At 46.8% G+C, this 18,047-nt stretch overlaps 1 protein-coding gene across 1 annotated transcript in view; it reads left to right on the top strand.

The window, feature by feature from the left end:
* The window catches only part of LOC144733219 (E3 ubiquitin-protein ligase TRIM11-like), a 42,876-nt gene that overhangs the window by 2,853 nt on the left and 21,976 nt on the right, over positions 1-18,047 (top strand). The window contains exons 2-5 of the mRNA XM_078615014.1: positions 374-469; positions 12,243-12,476; positions 13,334-13,356; positions 13,725-13,828. Of these exons, the coding sequence (XP_078471140.1) occupies positions 374-469; positions 12,243-12,476; positions 13,334-13,356; positions 13,725-13,828 (457 nt within the window). The remainder of the gene's footprint in view (positions 1-373; positions 470-12,242; positions 12,477-13,333; positions 13,357-13,724; positions 13,829-18,047) is intronic.

Raw genomic sequence — 18,047 nt, forward strand, 5'->3', positions numbered from 1 at the left:
AGGAGGAGGGTGGGTCGAGGCTTTTTGAGCGAGCCGTGCTGGAGGAAGGCCGTGTTTGGATGTTGCTCGTGAAGTGAAGAGCCATTGTGTTGAACGATCATGTCCCTGTCCCCTGCTGTGCCCTCTACAACACCTGGACACGAGCTGACAAATTCGCAACTTCCACATCGCATTAAAGAAAACATGAAGTTATTATTCTCTCTTCATTGTGCCTTCTTGCTTACAGACTGTTAAGTCAGTCCAGGCTGACTTCCGTGGCACTCTTCTGGTGGGCAATTATAGAGCTGTCACTGTGGAGGGCTCTGTGTGGAGTGGGGCTGAGAGGGAGCCGCTCAAGGAGTGGAGTCTCCTCTGGTGACTTCGTCTTTTACAGAGTAGAGTCGGAGAAGAGACGCGAGCGGTGGATGAGAAGAGGAAGAAAGCGGAGGCATCTGTGGGACAGATGAAGGCCACTCGCAAAGACGTGCAGGTACGACCTGTGGGCTCTGGTAATCTCGTGGCCTCCACCCTGCGTAAAGTCTGTGACTCTCTCTGAGGACAACTCCGTAGATTCAAGTGAGCCTTCAGTATCATTGGAAATAGCAATACATTATTTATATTGCTGCTTGAATGTGGATTTTAAAATGCAACGTTTATAACAAACAAGTTAATTTTTAGTACCACTGCAAAGCTGTATATGGGATAAATTGAATTACTTTCTATGGGTTTGATAATATAAAAGTGCATTGGATTAAAAACTAACACTTAAAAGAAGTAAAGATTGTGATAAAATTTCATAGAAAATCTTAGCTCTTTAATTCTAGAACACAAGAGTTGACTTGATATATGACAGGGAACGCAGGGAAAACTGTTTCATCACACACCCAAGTATACAATAGACAATTCATACGTAATGGAATGTTAAAACTTGTTTTACTTGCATTTCAGTTTGCATTCATTGTGATGTATTAATGACTGAATCTTGGTGTTGTGCATATAAGGCAGGGGTGGGGAACGTCCGGCCCGCGGGCCGCATAAAACTCGCGAAATCATTTGGCAGTTCCAGCCATCACATTAGGGGTGAGTTCATTAAATGTTTTGACCAAATATAACGGGATAATCTTTAATTTGATACTTTTGCATGGCCGGCGAATGATGTTATAAATGTCCAATGGCCCTTGGCAGAAAAAATGTTCCCCACTCCTGGTATAAGGCATCCGATAATGATGCAATTGCGTATACTTTTAACATTTCTGCAAGGAATGGGTTTGAGCCTATTTGTTATCAACTGCATGGATTTACATTCTAACTAAATATATGTCCTAGAATAGGGCGTATCCTCATATAGAGAACTGGACGCCTTTGACCAGTGTTGCTTGCGACGGAGACTTCACATTCACTCTGCGAATGTATCTCAAATACCGGAGTCCATCGATGAACAGCATGACATTTGCTGTCTGAAGCAGTCACAGCCAGGAGGATCTGGCTCTGTGGACACATTGCAGGGCTGACGCATTGGATGATCCCACCAGAGCACTGTGTGCAATCATTGATGGCCTTACTCAGGATTGGAGGTGGCCCAGGGGCAGGCCGAGGCTGACCTGAACGCGCACGATTGAGGCCGATCTCAGGCATCGTAATCTAGGCGGCCTGCACTCCGCATGGTGTGTAACCCAGGACAGAGTTGCCTGGCAATGTGTCATGAGCATTGCAACACCCCGGCCTGCTAAAGATTGATTTATATCCTCCATCAAGTCACTTTGTGATGGTAATAATAATTTACACCAGGTTAACACTTAGGCTTTTGCGACTATTATTATTCAAATTAGAGGTTTTTTTGGAGTTAGATCGTGACAATATGAATGTGTCATTAAACCCACCACCACCCAACACCGCCAATTTGTAAGGTTTGTTACATAAACAAAACATGTCAATTAGATATTACTAGTTCAACAAACCGGTGTGTTGGAGAGGAAACCCACAACATTTACAATTTGAGTATGACATTTCACCGGTAATTGCAACCAGCTTCATCAGGCCACAGCGAGAATTGTTCTTAAATAAAGAAATAAATGCGATGTCATCACTTGTGAGCCAATCAGGTTCGGAGACCAGGGGATGGGGGAGGGGTTCGTGTATTTATATAAATTACATTGTGCATTTGTAGTTTCAATGATTCGGAGACAAGGTTCGTAGGAGGCACCTTTTGTTTATCAACTTCCACAGTTTTGTCCACACACTCTCTACAGTTGCTTAGCCTAGCCTGTACACAACACTAACGGTCAAACACTGACCATGCCGACTGAGCCAACAACTTTTAGCAGCGCAATATCTAGTGAAGACTGCAGTGACGACGGCAACGAGATGACAGCAACGACGAGACAAGTCCACTCCCAGAACCGGCAGCCCCGAGACCCCACTCTCGGCTCCTTTTATGCTCCCAGAGCGGCCTGGCTCCGCCCTGACCGCACCTCCCTTCTCAAACCTGCTAGCAGGTTCCAGGGCCGTCCAGATGGGGTCCTCCATGACCCTTGCCTGAGTTCTTTCTCTCTGCCAACACACCGTGCACACCCTCATCGGCGTGTGTACTGTTTGTCCACCTCAGTTTCCGCCGCTGTCCACCAGCCGGCACTATTACACTACACATGTACTAAAAAGCACTCTTATGGATAAATTATACCCTTTGTTAAACCAGTGTAACATTGAGGCCTTGCCACAACCTTCATGCTAGCAGATTGCTTAACAATACATTACCATGCTGGTCAATGTGGGTTGGTGAAGACAGCCCAGCACCCATTCATAAATGACTCACCGCACAGTTTGATGACCACCACACCACCACTGCCCTACCTGGTGAACATCATCATGACGATCCATGGGCAGATAGCCCGTAGTAGGTGTCTACTGCCCATGTCGTCATTGGTTTCCACTTTCCTCTCTATCTTATCAATATGCTCTAGTAGTGCCACATCTTCCTGGTACCAATCTTTAATGTCAATCCATTCTCTGTGAGGTCTAACTCTCTTTCCGGTTCCTTCCATATTTCTGAACAACAACATAGTTTTCATTTGCCTGTTGTTTTCCATACTACATATGTGTAGTGCCAGTTTCCTTATCATTGCTGCATCATCAGGTCTTCTTCTGTGTGTCATATTTTCTTACTTCTACGTTGGTCACTCTTTGGGTTCAGCTTAGATGCAGTATCCTTCTATAGCAATACATTTCGAGTACCAATATCTTATGTCTGTCAGTATTTGTTAATGTCCAAGTCTCGCAAGCATACAAAGCTGTACTGAACACACATGTTCTTATGATGTTCAGTTTGTTCTTGTAGCTGATTTGCTTGCTTCTCCAGATGTTATTAAATCCTGCCATTAATCATTTTGCCTTTGCAATTCTCGCTCTTATTGCGTCTTTAGTGTAGTCATTGTCCCATGTCAATAGATGTCCCAAGGAATACAAGTTCCTTTACATTCACAATCTTGCTGCTTTGTATTATTGCTTCTTTCTCAATGTATCCCTTCTGAACACCATTGTCTTTGCCTTTTCTTTTCCACGTTAATCCTCAGTCTTGCATCCTTTCCTAACTTATTGAGCGTATGAACACTTTGCTGCAGGACTATGCATATGTCTCCTTGCATATATATATATATATCCCGTGCTATTGCCCTGAATGGCATCTATCACTCTTTCGAAGTGTTGTGTCATAGGTCTCTTCTTCCTTCTTGTTGGAAACTTGTGTGTGTGTTCGGGTGGCGTGCGTCGCACACACTCAGTCAGAGACAGGGTAGTCGCAAGAGGCACCATCCTCCCCTTTTATTGTTGTTGTGTTCACGCCACCAACTCCGGCTCCCTCTCTCACGACGATGCTGCCGCACGACCCAGCCCAGACACGACCCTGCCGCATTGCACCGATGGCGTCGATCGAGACAGCAAACTACTGTCCGGCCGCGCAATGCCCAGGTGAAGGCGGTAGCGACGACGAAGAGACGAGTCCACTCCCAGAACCGGCAGCTTGGAGCTCTCGCTCTCTGCTGCTTATATTCCCCTCAGCGCGGCTTGGCTCCGCCCTAGCCACGCCTCCCTTCTCGAACCCACCAGAGGGTTCTTGGGGCTTCCCCACGAGGTCTACCGTGACCCTTGCCCCAGTTCCTCCACCCTACCGGCACACACGCATATGTAGGACTCGTACTCGGCTGTCTTTCTGTTCTCTTTATTTTCCGCTGAAGAGTCCACCTCCGCCGCGCCACCGCTCCGCATCTCTCCGTGCCCTCACTCCGCTCCGCGTCGCTCCGTGCCCTCACTCCGCTCCGCGTCTCTCCGCGTCTCTCTCTCGCCTCGCCGCGTCTCCTCCGCGTCTCTCTCTCGCCGTGCCGCGTCTCCTCCGCGTCTCTCTCTCGCTAGGTCTGTCGACTCTACTGCTATTCTACACTGCATCCTTCAGATGCATGGCTACCCCTGTTTGCACACTGCGTTCTCGCTATCACTGTCTCTCTATCTCCACTCCGCCTGTCGCTGCTAACCCACGCTTTCTCTGCTCTACTACCGTCACTGCCTGCTCTGCGATTCCCCGGGCACCGTCGCTGCAGCTCCATCCAAGACGCCGACCAGAAGACCCCCTCTCGCTGTCGCGTTGTGGTTTATATCCCCATACCAATTAATCCCCATTAATTATCTCAACCCCCCGCTTATTACTCGCCCCCTGGCCCCCGGTCTCACGTGACCTTGTTTTTGCCGCCAGCGCGATGCCAGCTAATACCCAAGTACCCTCTTAGCCAATCGCTGGCCTGTGTCCCCCCGGCTACCCCGAACACCTGTCTCAACACTTAACGACCCCCTCACCTAATCCTACAACAACAACCCTGTCCTCACATACCCCCCACTGTACTCTGCTCGCTCGCATAGCAACAGTGGAAGAGAATGTGTGGCGCGCTATAACTCAAGTCCAACACATGTGTAATGGGTTCGAATTAGGTGAACACACACGCAGCTTGGAGGCAGCACTATTTATTAAACGGTAAGTAATATAACACTGTACATACGGTGGTGACCACCTTCCTCAACTCACTAACACTCTGGAACACGACACAGACTGGACCAGGCAGGCAACGGCCTGCCTGGCCCAGGACGACGACTCGGGACTTGACGACCGATGATGTCTTCTCTTTGGAGTACAGTACAACAGCCTTGCTCTGCGTTCACACCACGCTTATATCTGCTTTGGCGTGGCCGGCTCCGCCCAGGCGTGGCTGGCTCTCTCCAGGCCACGCCTCCCTTCCCAGGACACGCCTCACTTCCCCCACCTCTGGGAAGGTCCGGATCCCTCCAGCACGTGACCCCCCAGGCACCCCCTTGGGGCCCCCAGCCCTCGTACGGGCCAACACAGTAGTGACCATTCTATGTCACTACATCACCCCCCCCTGTATTAACAGACAGCCGTCCCCGGCTGTAACACAACTGTGAAACATCGAAAAGGTGTGCCTCCGAACCAGCAACATCAATAAATGACCGGCGACCGATAAGAAATACAATCACGTAATATATACAGAATCGACGAGGGTAAAAGGGAACCGCATAGAAAACGGGGAATTAACAACAAATATACATGAAAACTGGCTAACCCACTTACGCTCCAGCACAGCCCCCCCCCCCGTTAGAATCACGCATGCAATGACAGTCACCCGTTAGCACCCCCCCGCCTTTCCGACGTGGCGTCACAACCAGTAGCACGCGTCGGCCATATTGGGGGGGGAATTTCCATGTTACCACCCCACCGCCTTTCCGACGCGGCGTCACAACCAGTAGCACACGTCGGCCATATCGGGGGGGGAATTTCCATGTTACCACCGCCTTTCCGACGCGGCGTCACAACCAGCAGCACGCGTCGGCCATATCGGTGGGATTTTAACCCAGTCTCTCTCCAAGACTCGCATCGCAGCATATAGCTGTACCGACCGAGCTGAGACGACCCAGTCTCTCTCCAAGACTCGCATCGCAGCATATAGCTGTACCGACCGAGCTGAGACGACCCAGTCTCTCTCCAAGACTCGCATCGCAGCATATAGCTGTACCGACCGAGCTGAGACGACCCAGTCTCTCTCCAAGACTCGCATCGCAGCATATAGCTGTACCGACCGAGCTGAGACGACCCATCGTTCACTCACTGCACAACATGCACCCTAACAACTGAGGGATACAGTCTCAACGTAACAGGACAACTCCACCTGAACCTTACGAATCTCCAGCCCACTGTTTCAACGCGCCTCGGAGGGTCTCAACCTCCGAGCCGTCAGGTCAAGCTGTCAGCCATAGCATGACGGGACCACACTCCCTGAGCCATGTGAGCGCACAGCCCACAAGGCTAGACAAGCCACAGAGTGTCTCGATCTTCGGGCTGTCAGGTCAAGCCGTCAAACACAGCATGACGGGACCACACTCTCCGAGCCATGTGAGCGCACAGCCCACTAGGCTAGACAAGCCACGGAGTGTCTCGATCTCCGGGCTGTCAGGTCAAGCCGTCAGCCATTCCATGACGGGACCACACTCTCCGAGCCATGTGAGCACACAGCCCACTAGGCTAGACATGCCACGGAGTGTTTCAATCTCCGGGCTGTCAGGTCAAGCCGTCAGCCATTGCATGACGGGACCACACTCTCCGAGCCCTGTGAGCGCACAGCCCACTAGGCTAGACATACCACGGAGTGTTTCAATCTCCGGGCTGTCAGGTCAAGCCGTCAGCCATTGCATGACGGGACCACACTCTCCGAGCCATGTGAGCACACAGCCCACTAGGCTAGACATGCCACGGAGTGTTTCAATCTCCGGGCTGTCAGGTCAAGCCGTCAGCCATTGCATGACGGGACCACACTCTCCGAGCCCTGTGAGCGCACAGCCCACTAGGCTAGACATACCACGGAGTGTTTCAATCTCCGGGCTGTCAGGTCAAGCCGTCAGCCATAGCATGACGGGACCACAACGTTCATGTTAGACACGCAACACTCACTGGGACATCCTGGTCAGGATCTGCGCCCCAAAATAAGTGACAGCCAGCACCACAATTCCAAATCCCTGGCAGCATGTCACCATCGCAATTTAACACCATCACAACACATACAATTTGAATTATGATCCCCCACAGAACTGATCCAATGCCAAACAGGTACGCACAATTTGTGACGATCCCGAATATTCAATGGTCACAACAATACACCTCACATCCCGTATCCGTACACATCATCTCCGAGACTCGCATTGCAGCATGCAGCTGTACCAACCGAGTGGAGAGAGCAACGCAATTTGACGGCAATTAACGGAAACGCACCCCCGATCCATGTAGAACACAAGGAGCATTCCCGCACAAAAGACATCATCTGTGCAACAACGGACAGGAACCAACCAGTGAGTTTGAAACAAACCGAACCTGTCATTTCAAAATCCCCTTCAACATTAACCATGGGACTCAGGGCATTCGAATTTTGAGAGCAAAAAAAAAATAGACACAAACGTCAAAAATCGCCGAATAGATTAATACAGTATATGCAGTATACGAAGTTCGTACAGTCAATCATTTGGCGCAATGCTCCATCCAGTCCCCACATGGCAACACTCAATCAATACTCCAGACAATCCGTACATAGTAAATAATCACAAGCAAGTACCCAACAGTCCATACACTGTTAACAATTTCAAGCAAAGCTCCATACGGTCTGTACATTGGCAACAATGACGATCAAAGTTTCTGACAGTTACAAGTGACAATCACGAGCGAAACTCCATACAGTATACACAATAACAATGGCGATTTCGCAACACAACGATGTAACAACACGAGTCATTAACACGGCAACATACAGGATATCAACGGAGCTCGGGACACCAACAACGAATTAATCATTAACTACACCCAGAAGATACCGATCTCGACGCTGTAAGTAACAACAACACTGTTACAAGCAGAAACCCGCATGGTCGCCGCGTCACTTTATCACGCACACAACCGGACGAACACGCTCCGCAAACCAGCGAGTTAAAAAAAAACACCCGCGATCGCAACCCGGCACACGCAAGATGGGTGAAGTTATTATTATTTTTCTTGAGGCCGGGTGTTTGTCATGTCACGACTCGCCTGGCAAACTGTGAATAGTGGAGGGCGGCAAGGTGGAGCACTGGGACACCCCGAAGAATCTTGCATGGTGAACACGGCCTGCTCTTGCGAACCCATCCACCCTCTCGCGCTCGAGCAGAAGACGGGGGCGCCACCCGAACGTGTGGAACTCCACCTCCGCAGGCGTTGATGTCGGCGGGAGCGGCATTTTGGCAGCAGGAGCGGCGTTTTGGCGGGAACAGCGCCCCGACCCGCCGCCGAAATGGCGGGAACGGCGCTTTGGCGGGAACCGCGCCCCGACCAGCCGCCGAAATGGCGGGCCCACCGCGTGGCCCGCATGCCCGGGCCTCCCCCGCCAGCCCCCGCAGCGACGATGGTGTCCTCTCCCCGCGGCTCCGTCGCTCCGTTCCCGATGGCGGCGAAGCAGCGGTGCGATGCCAGTCCCGCCATCTCTCTCTCTCTGTCACCGGGGCTGCCATCCCCGGGGCTGTCCGAAGGATAGTCGTCACACCGTCCCCGTCGTACGAAGACGTCCAGATGAGTTTTATATTTGTTTTTCGTGTGCCCATTTTACTTCCCTAGGATAACACCAAGCAATATTTATTTTTCCACCTTCTGACGCCAAATGTAATGGGTTCGAATTAGGTGCACACACACGCAGCTTGGAGGCAACACTATTTATTAAACGGTAAGTAATATAACACTGTACATACGGTGGTGACCACCTTCCTCAACTCACTAACACTCTGGAACACGACACAGACTGGACCAGGCAGGCAACGGCCTGCCTGGCCCAGGACGACGACTCGGGACTTGACGACCGATGATGTCTTCTCTTTGGAGTACAGTACAACAGCCTTGCTCTGCGTTCACACCACGCTTATATCTGCTTTGGCGTGGCCGGCTCCGCCCAGGCGTGGCTGGCTCTCTCCAGGCCACGCCTCCCTTCCCAGGACACGCCTCACTTCCCCCACCTCTGGGAAGGTCCGGATCCCTCCAGCACGTGACCCCCCAGGCACCCCCTTGGGGCCCCCAGCCCTCGTACGGGCCAACACAGTAGTGACCATTCTATGTCACTACACATGTATGCTCAACGGCGTGTGTGCTAACGGCCCACCTACAGTTGCAGCTGCTGTACAAGAGTCAGCACTATGTCACTCTACTATTAGAGGTAAAGGGGATATAGCAACACCAGTTACGTCAACAGGAATACCAGCAAAAATATTAGCTGGAGGCTGATCTGCTCATTCAGTCTCTAAAATCCCTTTGAAAATAACTGCAACATTGACTTGCAATATAAAGCCAAACACGAAGCCACAAATATATTCCAATCGAAACTAATTGTCTGGGATGAAGCACACACGTATGCCAGGCTGTTGATAGCTTATTGGGTTATCGAACAGTTAAATGTAAACAATTTGGAGGCAAGTCCTACTGGTTACTTTACATGGATCACGGCCTCTTGTATAAAGAAGCATCGTTTCTGGGGAGAATTACAGGTGCTGAAGCTGAAACAGAATTTGCGAGCTCTGGAAAGTGAAACGGAACTTGTGGAATAGCTCCTGGACGTTGTTGATGGAAAACAGACGATACAGCAACATTACACTCACACTGCTATCCAGAAAATCAAGATACATTTGCGCAACTATACGGTGACATTTACTTTTCTACGATTACTCCTGACCAGCTTAAATGAAGCGCAATACTGAATGTTACAAATGCAGACTTTTTTATCTCAACAATGGAGCTGAGTGCTTTTCTAGTGCGTGGATACTATTGTGAGTGATGATACTGCTGATCAACTTGCAATCCCGGAAGAATTGTTAAAGTCTTACTCCAACCGGAATGCCTTCTCATGAACTGAAACTTAAAGTAGGAGCCGTTATCATGCTCCTTAGAAACCTAATGTCATTGTGAGGACTACTTAATGGTACAAGACTTACTTTTACTCAAATACAAACTTGCATAATCGAAGCAAAAATGATCGATGGAGCAACCTCCGACAGTGTACTTATTCCATTAGACACGAAATTAACATTCAGTTTCATACGCTAACAATTCCCCATACGATTGGCTTTTTTTATTTACAATCAATAAGTCACAATGTCAAACGTTTGATGAAAAATGCATTAACTTACCTAAGTCTGTTTTTAGTCAAGGACAATTATATCTTTTCTAGATTTGAAGTTTTCGTGACTGAAACGGTCCATATGAGGTTCCCATAGTACGGTCCATACTCTTTGTTTTTTTTCGGTAAAGTCACGTAGGTAAAAAATAAAATTAAAATAAATTAAATCACGACGTTTCAGAGGCAACACAAGCTTCCGTCTTCAGGTGGCACCGTCACGGCAAAATTACTGTATCACTTCACTTGATACAGTAATTTTGCTGTGACGTTGCCACCTGAAGATGGAGGTTTGTGTTGCCTCCGAAACGTCGTGATTTAATTAAAATTTTTTTAAACATACGTGACTTTACCGAAAAAACCAAAGAGTATACAATTATATCTTGCTCAATCAAGAGTCATATCGTGTGATTCACCTCATCTAGTGTTGGAAAAGATCCTAGAATATGGCAATTGTGTATTTGAAAAATATGAGTAACAAAAATGCGTGAATGTTTAATTAAGATCTGCTAGATCAGTGAATGTTTCACCAGGTACAGCTAGTATTGTATAAAGCTCTTACGAGTGGGAACACGCAGCAGTGCTGGCTTAGGAAACGTACCCACCCCTCATCATTCGCTCAGCCAACGAGAGCGACGCATGCTGAGCCAACCAGAACCCCACCCCCCATGATTCTATTATCACGATTTTTATAAAAAAAATTAAAACAATCCATTTTTTTTTTATGTTAGCGAGGTGAGAACTCACTCGACCAGGATAGAGTTCCAGGCTCCATCTAAAAGATACCTCGTCACAGAAATGTAGACTGAGGTCACCGCTAAGTTCACAGAGGTCCTGGAGCTCTTCTCTGAGAATGACCCCAGACTGGGAGTGCAGCAGCTGCTCTACCCTCGTCTCCCACTGCTGACATGGTGGCAGGAGTACAGTATTATGCACAGCATGTCATACTTAATGAGGTTGTTATAATTATTTTTTATTCATTAAATAATGTTTACCATCTGTATTCTTGGTGCTTTTACCGATACTCCAATGAAGCCCTCATATATTGGTCATCCGAAAGTAATAACGCTGATGGGAACACATCCCCATATATACAACAGTACAATGCCCAATTTTAGCGTTGATTCTATAAGCGCTCACTTCTTCAGGAAGCATACTGAGCATTTAGCGAGGTCTGCCAGTATTGATACAATAATTCAGTCCCAAAAAGCCATGGGTCAAATAGATGGTGTACAAAATACTTTAATTGATGTGCAGAGACAAATCTATGAAGAAGGTGATTCGTGTGCTTATCTGTTTTGGTAAATAATTTACAGATCCTTGCCAATACACTTCTGGACGAAGGTTCCGCAACATCGTGTTGATCATTGAAGCTAGTTGGCCATACTTAGTTGCATGGGTCAGTGCAGGTTTGTGAAGGTAGATTCCAGCACTGGTTCATATCTCAATCATTACGCAGCCCTCTAATCGTGTTGGAGGCAAGGGAGGGAGCCCAGCCTAGGCTGAGAGGCAAGGACACTCCAGTAATGTGGGGTAGTATCAGCAGCGTGGAAGAACGCGTCACAGACTCTAGTTTTAACATATGGTCATTTTAGAGAGAACAGGGAGGTACTTATTGAGGTTGCGACTGGGAATTTGTAGATTTAGGAGGTCCTTACATACTTGGCGTATTTGTGGAGGCATCAAGGTGAAAGTGGGCAGCCAGGTGGTATAATGGAACAAGAGGCTAGGCAGTCGATGATTTCACACGAGTCAAAGATGAGGATGGCGGCTTGGACTATATCAAGATGGAGCCGAGGTGAGACAATTTGTTTATTTATATAGAAGATTTTGTTTATTAAACGATATGATCAATTTGAAGGGCAAGATAGCACCTAGATACCTGAAGTTATCGACCTGTTCAATGAGATGCGAGTTCCAAGACATAACGTGGCAGCAGGGAAAAATAGGTTTCGAGAAACTGGAAAACAATGTGACTTTGGTCTTAGCAGCATGGAATATTAATTTATAGAATCCATCACACGCCCGTTGCAGGATTCCATGCTCCAGACCAAGGCTGGCATCTCAGGCGAGTTCACCCGCATGAGGACGATGCTGGATGAGGACGAGAGGGCAGCTCTGGATCGCGTGGATGTGAAGGGGCGCGAGCTGCTGTCCCGGATCGAGGAGAACATCGCTCATTATGAGCACGAGATCAGCGAGCTCCAGGCAGCAGCCACGCGCCTGTACGCTCTGCAGGAGGAGAGGGACTCACTCACGTTCCTGCAGGTAGAGCGCTCACGGAGCCAGGGCAAGTGCCCCAGTTCGCGTGTTCATTACGTTGGTAAACTTGGCAGATGTGTTGCAACACAAAACACAGGATAACGCCACTTCCATTGTCAAGACAGCATATAGCCCATGGGTTCTGAAAGTAAATGTAGAGTCAAGTTCACCAACTTGGATTTGTATATTGTAATAAAAATATAAACTAGTGCTGAATTTCAAAATAATAAAAAAACTATTAACACACAAATTCCTCGAGTAATTGGTTGGTAATATATGCAGACATTGGCATTACAAATTGTAACCGCATAATCCTGTAATGTACATCAGATTGAGGCCACTTGACACTACATTTAAATTTTTCATTTTACCAAATGTATACCAACCATTAGTAATGCTGAACACGGAAGGGCTTTTAACATCAGGAAAGCCAGAAGCAGTTATATTTCAGCATTCACTGCTGATGAGTCTTTGAAAGTTGAAACAAATCCCGAGATTGCTTGCCTCAACAAATGTTCACCCTGCTAAATTATGGACTCTGGTAACACCACGCTCTGGTTGTAATTCACGCTCGCAGTGGATCATTATTTTGAATGTTGGTTCACAATCACTGCAACTCGATGTCAAGTGCCACGGACGCCTCTTGCCATGACATCAGGTACCGAGTGGCAACAGTTTTAGAGGCCACACCTTGCTGATGAGAATCATTGAGACCTAATGCATCCATGGCTTTGTCTTGATTACAACCACAACACTAGGCCACGCGAATGTCTGAGTGCAGCCTCATCGCGTCTACCAATCACCGTGTGGTTAACGTGGCTGGAAGTGAACTGACTCACGCCCCCTGTGTCTGACTCCTGCAGGTTCACCTGAAAGAGACAAACCGGTATGGACTATGAACTTGCACCGATTAACACACGGGGTGACGCCTTGTGTGGAACATGGGCTGAGTAATGATGATTATGTGTGATGATGATGATGATGATGTGTGATGATGCTGTGTTATGTTGTGTGATGATGTGTGGCATGATGCTGTGTAAGACGAGGGTTGTGTGCTGTGATGCTGTGCGCAATGTTGCCGTTTGTGATGCCGTGTGTGATGATGCCATGTGTGATGATGGTATGTGTGATGATGGCGGGTGATGATGTTGTGTGTGATGATGTGTAGTATGATACTGTGTATGATTATGATGTGCGTGATGATGCTCTGTAAGACACTGGCTGTGTGTGTCACTCCTGGTTTTTGTCTCACAGGAGAGATGCTCAGAAGGGAGATCCACCCTCATCTCCCAGCAAAAAAGACATCGCCACGATCAGCGCCCTGCAGGGAGCTGTGGTCAACCTGCTGGCATTCATGTGTGAGTTCCATGTGTCTTATTGTGCGTGTAATTGTGTCTTGTGTGTATGTTGCGGAGTGGTAGCATAGTGGTTAACGTGCTACAATATGAACCTGGCAACACAAATTCGATTCCCGTTCACAGCCAACACCAGTGACAATTTTCTGAATTGGTCATGAGCCTCCCCTAGGTCGACTCAGCCTCAAATGACTACCTGGTGTAGTAGGTTAAAACTGCCACTAGGGAGACAACGGCGGCCTGACGTGGTGCTGGCCACCCACCCCCTCGTGTTCCATACCGGCCTTAAAGTGCCACTCGCTAACAATACTTGCCCCTCCAGCCTGTTTGTCTGTTTGTGTGCGAATGTCTACATGAGCGAGAGTGACTACGGATGTGCAATGATGATGGGATGCTCTGAGCACTGAGCTACAAACATGGTCACCTACACGTGACTCACGGCAATGGCTGTCATCAATGGTGAGTGGATTCAGAACCAATTCTGAGGCTCTCCCAGATGAACCCTTGGCTTAAACGAGTACCGGGTACGTTCTGTAAGCATCAGCACTGCGGACACAAAATCGGCCTGCAGAATTCATATGGTGAAATAGATTTTATAACAACATCAATATAAATTTCACTAATGTTGTGGCTTGGCTCTCCAACACACCGGCGTGCTGTACTAGTGACGAATTGGCACGTTCTGTTTACGTGACAACCCTTACTAGTTGTCTGTGTCGGGTGGTGGCATGTTTAATGACACATTTATATATTTACGCGATCTAACCACGAAAAAACCTCTTATGGATTATTTAAACTTAGGGTTGATTGATAATGCCCAAGGATCATACATCCAGACTAAGACACGTTGAAGATTTTTAGGCTTCATGTCAACAGCTTGATGCTCAGTCAAACTAAGGCATTTTTAGGATTCTTATGTTCCCCAGTTCATGGCTGAGGCTCACAGAGCGAGACTAAGGCATAATCTTGGTCCACCTTGTCTATCACTACACCGCACGTGCAAACATCAACATTACGACTGTAATGTATTCAATAGACAATAATATATAGCACACACACACGAGTGTATTTCACTATTACATAAGCTCCATTGATATTACACGCGTGTATTATCCAGTAAGGATGCTGTTGGCCAAAGTAACAATTCTAGCAGATGAAACTACGAGTATAAGTCTTCTCTGTAATGGATGTCATCATCAGACTCGAGCCAGACTACATCACTGTAGTGATGCATAGGATTCATTGTTAATGATGTAGGCTCATATCTTTACAAAGGCACCTTAAGGATTATTGGGGTTCTATGTAAATTCCCGAGGCTCACAGAGCCAAACTGGGTTATCGTTGTGGCTGACCACGTGTATCACTGTGCAAACAGACACATTGCTATTGCCCATGTATTGCAATACCTCTACGTTCACATACAGCACACACACGAGTGTAAAGGAGTATTACATGAGCTATATTAACCCTACACGTGTGTATAATTGAGTGAGGATGCTGTTGCTATTCTGCGTGTGAGTGTTTTACACAGAGACACTATGGCTGATATTCTTAGGATTCAATATAGTGCTTGAGGCAGCGTGATACAGACTCAGACACAGTTAGGATTCTTAAGGTTCCGTGTTAAAGTCTGAAGCTCTCAGCATCAACGGCACTGAGTCTTTGACACAAACAGGCTGTGGCTGATATTATTAAGATTCATTACACTGTGTAATAAATAAAAATTGTCCCTGGGTAGTAAGTGTTATTTTATAATTGCTTATGCCTCAAAAGTACACAAAATGGTTATTACTCACCACAAACTTTGCTTTTGTGACCAGGACAGTGATATTTTGAAATTTACACATTTTCAATGGGAATTCCAGATAGATTCAGTGCTGAGTAGAAACTTGTAGTAACTTCTAGAACATTCAAGAACTTTCCAGTAATAAAAAAGTAGTATAAATACAGGACCCTTAAGCCCACCAGTTTCAGCTTACAGTGGTACCTCGGTATGCGTCGTTAATTCGTTCCAGGAGGTAGACTTAGACCAAAAATGACGTATACCAAACTAATTTTTCCTATAAGAAATAAAGGAAGAGAAAATAATCCGTTCCAGAGTATAAGAAATTATATTTAATATGGCATAATATACATTAATGGGGTTGTATAAAATAAGAATTAGACTTAACGTATTACTAAAATGCATACATAAATTCAAATAAATGCACACACGAGTGTACATCACTACACCATCATACACACACACACGAGTGTACATCACTACACTATCACACACACAAGTGTACATCACTACACTATCACACACACAAGTGTACATCACTACACTATCACACACACAAGTGTACATCACTACACTATCACACACACAAGTGTACACTAACTACACTATCACACACACAAGTGTACATCACTACACTATCACACACACAAGTGTACATCACTACACTATCACACACACACACGAGTGTACATCACTACACTATCACACACACGCACGAGTGTACATCACTACACTATCACACACACGAGTGTACATCACCACACTATCACACACACAGAGTGTACATCACTACACTATCACACACACACACGAGTGTACATCACTACACTATCACACATACACGAGTGTACATCACTACACTATCACACAAACACGAGTGTACATCACTACACCATCACACACACACACACACACAAGTGTACATCACTACACTATCACACACACACACGAGTGTACATCACTACACTATCACACACACACACGAGTGTACATCACTACACTACCACACACACACGAGTGTACATCAATACACTATCACACACACACGAGTGTACATCACTACACTATCACACATACATGAGTGTACATCACTACACTATCACACACACACGAGTGTACATCACTACACTATCACACACACACACACACGAGTGTACATCACTACACTATCACACACACAAGTGTACATCACTACACCATCACACACACACACACACGCGAGTGTACATCACTACACCATCACACACACACACACACACGAGTGTACATCACTACACTATCACACACACGAGTGTACATCACTAAACTATCACACACACACACGAGTGTACATCACTACACCATCACACACACACGAGTGTACATCACTACACTATCACACACACACACACACGAGTGTACATCACTACACTATCACACACACAAGTGTACATCACTACACTATCACACACACACACGAGTGTACATCACTACACTATCACACACACAAGTGTACATCACTACACTATCACACACATACACGAGTGTACATCACTACACTATCACACACATACACGAGTGTACATCACTATACTATCACACACACACACACGAGTGTACATCACTACACTATCACACACACACACACGAGTGTACATCACTACACTATCACACACACGAGTGTACATCACTACACTATCACACACACACACACACACGAGTGTTCATCACTACACCATCACACACACAAGTGTACATCACTACACTATCACACACATACACGAGTGTACATCACTACACTATCACACACACACACACACGAGTGTACATCACTACACTATCACACACACACACACACACACGAGTGTACATCACTACACTATCACACACACGAGTGTACATCACTACACTATCACACACACACACACACACGAGTGTACATCACTACACTATCACACACACACGAGTGTACATCACTACACTATCACACACACACACACACGAGTGTACATCACTACACTATCACACACACGAGTGTACATCACTACACTATCACACACACGAGTGAACATCACTACACTATCACAAACACACACACGAGTGTTCATCACTACACCATCACACACACGAGTGTACATCACTACACTATCACACACACACACACACGAGTGTACATCACTACACTATCACACACACACACACACGAGTGTACATCACTACACTATCACACACACACACACGAGTGTACATCACTACACTATCACACACATACACGAGTGTACATCACTACACTATCACACACACGACTGTACATCACTACACTATCACACACACACACACACGAGTGTACATCACTACACTATCACACACACACACGAGTGTACATCACTACACTATCACACACACACACACGAGTGTACATCACTACACTATCACACACACGAGTGTACATCACTACAC

Source organism: Lampetra planeri, chromosome 45 (assembly GCF_965212315.1).
Source record: "Lampetra planeri chromosome 45, kcLamPlan1.2.h2, whole genome shotgun sequence".
Taxonomy (NCBI): domain Eukaryota; kingdom Metazoa; phylum Chordata; class Hyperoartia; order Petromyzontiformes; family Petromyzontidae; genus Lampetra; species Lampetra planeri.